The 5,423-nt window shown below is 45.5% G+C and overlaps 1 protein-coding gene across 1 annotated transcript; it reads right to left on the reverse strand.

The window, feature by feature from the left end:
* Positions 1–231: 231 nt before the first annotated feature.
* Positions 232–1,804, reverse strand: LOC120032699 (small integral membrane protein 28-like). Its single transcript, XM_038978893.1, has 2 exons — positions 1,694–1,804; positions 232–630 (listed from the first exon to the last, which is right to left on the reverse strand). The coding sequence occupies exons 1-2, from the start codon at positions 1,802–1,804 to the stop codon at positions 232–234; spliced, it is 510 nt and encodes a 169-aa protein (XP_038834821.1).
* Between the last annotated feature and the right edge of the window lie 3,619 nt (positions 1,805–5,423).

Raw genomic sequence — 5,423 nt, forward strand, 5'->3', positions numbered from 1 at the left:
GGTACCCACAAAAGATGAACTCAGGTCTGATGTTTTTACATAGTCCATTGAAATCCCCTTATTCTAAAGAGCTTGGTATATGGAGTCCCTTCAAAAGCAATCTCTTAGTTCTAGTCCGAAATGATACCATATACCCTACTCCCTACATAGTGCACTACTTTTAATCAGAGCCCTATGTGGGCTATATAGGTAATAGGGGGCCATTTAAGAGACAGTCCCAGTGTTCCCCAGTCACACGTAGCGTCCACTGGACTTGATCTCCGGACACAGCCGGGCCTCCAGGTCTTCTATCTTCATGGACTCTTTCCGACTGGTCAGACTGGCGGCGCGTGTGATCTTGGTCAGCGTCTCCTCGTAGGGCGGCGGCAGGTAGACCATGACGAACACGCTGTCCGACATGTCAGAGCTGGTGCTGGTGTGGCGTTCGCCGTGACCGGTGAGCGAGGAGAGGAACTCCGCGCTGCTCTCGGGGTCCTGGAGGTCCAGGCTGAGCTTTGGAGGGGAGAACCTCCAGTAGGCCAGGAGTACCAGGAGGCCCAGCATGAGAAGGGAGGCGACGGGGAGGACCACGTAGAGGAGCAGCTCTGACCTCACTTCCTGGTCGAGGCTCAGCTCATTCCAGTTGTAGCCCTGGTGGTTTTGGAGGGAAAAGAGTTAATTAATCACGTCATTGAAAGGACAGAAAAAAAGATTCCTCTAAAATACATTCAGGATGATAAATCAGTAATGTGTTCCATCGGATCAGTGATGATCCTCTTCCATCTTCTCAAAACTGAAACTACACGGTTGTGAAATCAAGATATCCTACAGAGGCTCAATAGGGCTTATGCCATTTGATATTGCCTGAGTGTTATATTCCCCTGTTGACACAATCAGCGTCCCAAATTCACCCGACCAATCGGTTTCAGTGCTCAGATAACGCTGATCCTCATCTGGATGACTGACTAAAGACCCATCAACATCACTCCACTCAGCTGAAAGTCCCGAAAAGCTTTCCTTTGCCATTGCCCTGACATGAACTGCACTCACAAGCACTCGTCATAGTCGTGACATTCAATACTATTTTAAGGCACTCAATTAACAACAGCAAGAGTGTGTAGCCTGCAAAGGTCTGTATAGCCCACAGTATGTGGATGCTGGCTGAAGTACCTTGGACAGCGCTCCTCCAGTGAGGAAAAATAAAAGATAATATAAAATAAAAACAATCCACCTAAAAAGGTATTTTTCAGAATCATTTTCAGTCTGTTCTTTAGATTGTTAAAACAGTATGCCACTGTAACCGGTGTGAAATGGCTAGCTAGTTCACGGGGTGCGCGCTAATAGCGTTTCAATCGGTGACGTCACTCTCTCTGAGACATTGAAGTAGTTGTTCCCCTTGCTCTGCAAGGGCTGCGGCTTTTGTGGAGCGATGGGTAACGATGCTTCGTGGGAGGCAGTTGTTGATGTGTGCAGAGGGTCCCTGGTTCGAGCCCAGGTAGGGGCGAGGAGAGGGACGGAAGCTATACTGTTACACCACCTACCTACTCCCAGGTGTTAAGCAAAGAAGTAAACTCAAAATATGCTGCAGCTCTCCAGGACTCGGGTTGCCTACCTCCTGGGCCTACCACAAATCTCTGGGTCTCACAGCAGTCTATATGTAAAGACTACTACTGAATCAGACTCACTCAGTAACAGCAAGCTGATTATCCCTTACCTGTAACTGTCTCTCCACCATTGGGGGAGAAGGTGACCCAGTCACCCAATCAATGGACCCTCTGCCGGCTGGCCCAAACTTTATCCAGCTGCTGTCCAGTAGCGTTCTCATGCTGACGTGGTGTCGTGGTAGGCAAACAAGGACCAAACTGAGTAGCAGAACTCAAGACAAACACGTCCGACTAGAGAGAGATTCGGTCGATAGCGATCCAGCTGTGTGTCCATTGGTGCCCGAACAGAGTTAGACAGAGAAAGCAGTGCAGTGAGGGGGGCGAGGGGAGGGGCAGGGTGTGGTGGGAGGTGTCATGTGCTTTAAGCAGCTGCTCACATGGCTGCACATGCAGGGCACAACAGGATCCAGGCCAGGGAACCGCCCAATGACGGTGGAGCTAAAAGTCCTAGGGCAATCTCCTCTTGGGGGGATTTGTGGTAGCTAGTGTTCGCATTTTGGAGAAAATAGAGGCAGGGAGGGAGGGGACAATGAATGTCCCCAGTTGTCAGTCAACATTGGTGTGATGGGGGGGTTTGGTGGCTGAGAGTCTAGACTAGTAGCCACGTAGAAATTACTTGGGCAGGATAATTGAATATCTTACAATACAGACGATAAGATTAAATATATATTACACAGCTGCTGCTGGACCATTGAGTTTGGTGTTGTTTTACCAACAAACAAACTATCAATGTATTGGATGAAACATTGGATGAAACATTTGGCTGGTTATATAAAAGCATTTGAAACGACAGAAATACAAAGTACACCAAGACAGTCGTGAAGAGGGCTCCATAACGCCTATTCCCCCTCAGGAGACTGAAAAGATTTGGCATGGGTCCTCAGATCCTCAAAAGGTTCTACAGCTGCACCATCGAGAGCATCCTGACTGGTTGCATCACCTCCTGGTATGGCAACTGCACGGCCTCTGACCGCAAGGCACTACGGAGGGTACCGCGTACGGCCCAGTACATTGTTGGGGTAGGTTCCTTGTTCCTTGTCAATCATTTGCTTATTGGTGAAATCAGCAATCAGACAATATCTTTAAGTAAATCAATCAAAAACCTTTATTAACGCAATTGCAGACAGAAGTTGACAACGGGAACATAGCACGCATGCTTCCGAGTAAGTTCTGCAAAATAGGAAAGGGTACAAGTTGCTTTAATAGGCTTACAGTCAACCCCTAGTGATGTAACTGCCTACGTAAACACCTTCTACTCATGAGACCACGCCCATGCATATACAGTTATACAAACTTGAAGGAGAGACAATAGTTCCAGTGTTTTCTAAGGGCTCGGCAGTAATTTTCCACTCCCCAAGTTGCTTTACAGTGGTATGTCTGACTAGTCTCTTATCTCTTTCACTCCCCTGCAGGGTTCTGTGTCTATGAATCTCTTTTAGCCTTGAGGCACTTTCTTACAGACACCCTGTTTAGACTGCAATAGCACACATCTCTCAGACCGTTTCTTATAAGAAGCAGAGACTAGAAAAGATCTGTGGAACAATATTAATCCTTATAATGCATATATATATATATTGCTAATCTGTAGTCCAGGACCCTATAGATGTAGTGAGGGAGGGTCTTATAGCCCTTCCCCTTCTATTAATACAACATAAACATAATCAATTATTCTAATACATCAAACATTTGGTGCAGCCCCTATCATGACCCCAAGGTGACCCCCCCATCAACATCACTGGGGACAAGTGTAACAGATGTTGATCGTACTCTCCTTGCGTTGTGTTTTGTACAAATAAATCACCCCAGCCAGTGGTCCCAGTTGAGCATTATTTATTATCTGTTGTTAAATAGGAAACAGCATGTTAGTTGTGCAGGGCTTAACGGTATTGATGGCTCTCAATGGTCAAATCTGTAGCATGAAAACAACTGTGTTAGCAGTGGGCTTATGTGACCAGCATGCTAGCTAACACACTTATATACAGCAATCATATACCAAAACACATCCCAGAAAGCCCCTCAATCCCTAACAGGTACCATATACCCACACATGTATAAATCAGCAATGTAAAGCAAACGTATACACATTGTAAAATATAAAATATAAAACAGTATTCAGAACGTGACCTACTCCTTGCATCACATTTTCATACTGGGGAGACCTGACGTTCGCGATCTCCCCCTATCTGCAAGCGGGGCCAATCACAACATGCCTTATTGTCATTGGAATTGAACCAACCAATAAGAATGCTTGAACATTAAATTCACATTTCTTTAGATTCAAGTGGAAACATAACCAACCCTGTAACACAAGCTTCCTGCTATCCAGGACCTCTATACCAGGCGGTGTCAGAGGAAGGCCCAAAAAATTGTCAAAGACTCCAGTCACCCATGTCATAGACTTGTCTCTCTGCTACCGCACGGCAAGCGGTACCGGAGCGCCAGGTCTAGGTCAAAAAGGCTTCTTAACAGCTTCTACCCCCAAGCCATAAGACTCTTGAACAGTTAATAAAATGGCTACCCGGACTATTTGCATTGTCCCCACCCCACCCCACATTTTTACGCTGCTGCTACTCTCTGTTTATTATATACGCATAGTCACTTTACCTCTACCTACATGTACATATTACCTCAAGTACCTCGTCTAACCGGTGCCTCTGTACATTGACTCTGTACCGGAACCCCCTGTTATTTTATTGTTGCTCCTTAATCATTTTTTATTTCTAATTAATGTTATTTTTCGTAACTGCATTGTTGGTTAAGGGCTTGTAAGTAAGCATTACACTGTAAGGTCTACTCACCTGTTGTATTCGACGCATGTGACAAATAAAATTTGATTTTGATTTGATGCGCACACACCCTTGATAGAAACCTAAAATCCTGACTCAAACAGTCTGTTTGCTCTTTGGTTTCAGGCGTAGGACAGACAGAGCTAAAGAGGTCACACTGGCAGATAAGAGATTGAGGTTGTGACGGAGTGCCAAGTATCCCACAGACAGCAGCCAAACAGGACATATCCAGTTGTGAAGTGATGCATTAGAACAGTGGGACAGAGAATAAGGTCAGGATTTAGGACAAGGAAACATAAGGTTTACAGGAATGAATCCCTTATAAAGGGTATTAATGGTGTTGAAAGCTAACCTGTTATTTAGGTTGGACACCATCAGCTGTCAACCATCAACTAGCTTCATCAAGAAATGTATTGGATGAAACATGTTGTCACGACTCCGACCGAGGCAGGCTCTCCTTCCCGTTCGGGTGGTGCTCGGCGGTCGTCGTCACCGGCCTATTAGCTGCCACTGATTCTTTTCTCCCCCTCCTTATGTGTTTATTGGTTACACCTGTTTGGTGTTTGTTCTAATTAGTTGGGCTTTATTAGTCAGCCGGCCCGCCCGTTTCTTTGTGCGGGATTGTTTATTGTAAGCTTGGTGTTTGTTATCAGACGTTACGTGTTTGTGTATGTTCGAGTATAATACTGGACTGTTTTCGTTCCCCGTGTCTGGGGCAGTTTATTGTGAGCACCCAGTGTCGAGTGGGGTGGCCGAGGTTCTCCGTGTTACATTAAATGAACATTATTATTGAATCCTCTGTTTTCCTGCGCCTGACTTCGCACTCCGACACCCAGTCCTTACACATATGGTATGGAAATGATGGTCCCTGTGTATTGTCTGTGTGGCCTCAATATGTGTGATTCTTTTTTTTACTGTGTCATCAGAGAACCCAATGTGATAACATTAAATTCAAGTTTCGACAATAATCATATCTCTTTCATATAAGCGTTTA

Source organism: Salvelinus namaycush, chromosome 39, assembly GCF_016432855.1.
Source record: "Salvelinus namaycush isolate Seneca chromosome 39, SaNama_1.0, whole genome shotgun sequence".
NCBI lineage: Eukaryota > Metazoa > Chordata > Actinopteri > Salmoniformes > Salmonidae > Salvelinus > Salvelinus namaycush.

What these genes read in the sequence shown, in the direction of transcription:
- LOC120032699 (XM_038978893.1), bottom strand. Translation starts at nt 1,804, where the DNA reads ATGAGAACGCTACTGGACAGCAGCTGGATAAAGTTTGGGCCAGCCGGC. An exon ending in TGGTGGAGAGACAGTTACAG is followed by an intron (nt 631 to 1,693) that starts GTAAGGGATAAT and finishes CAAAACCACCAG; the next exon opens with GGCTACAACTGGAATGAGCT.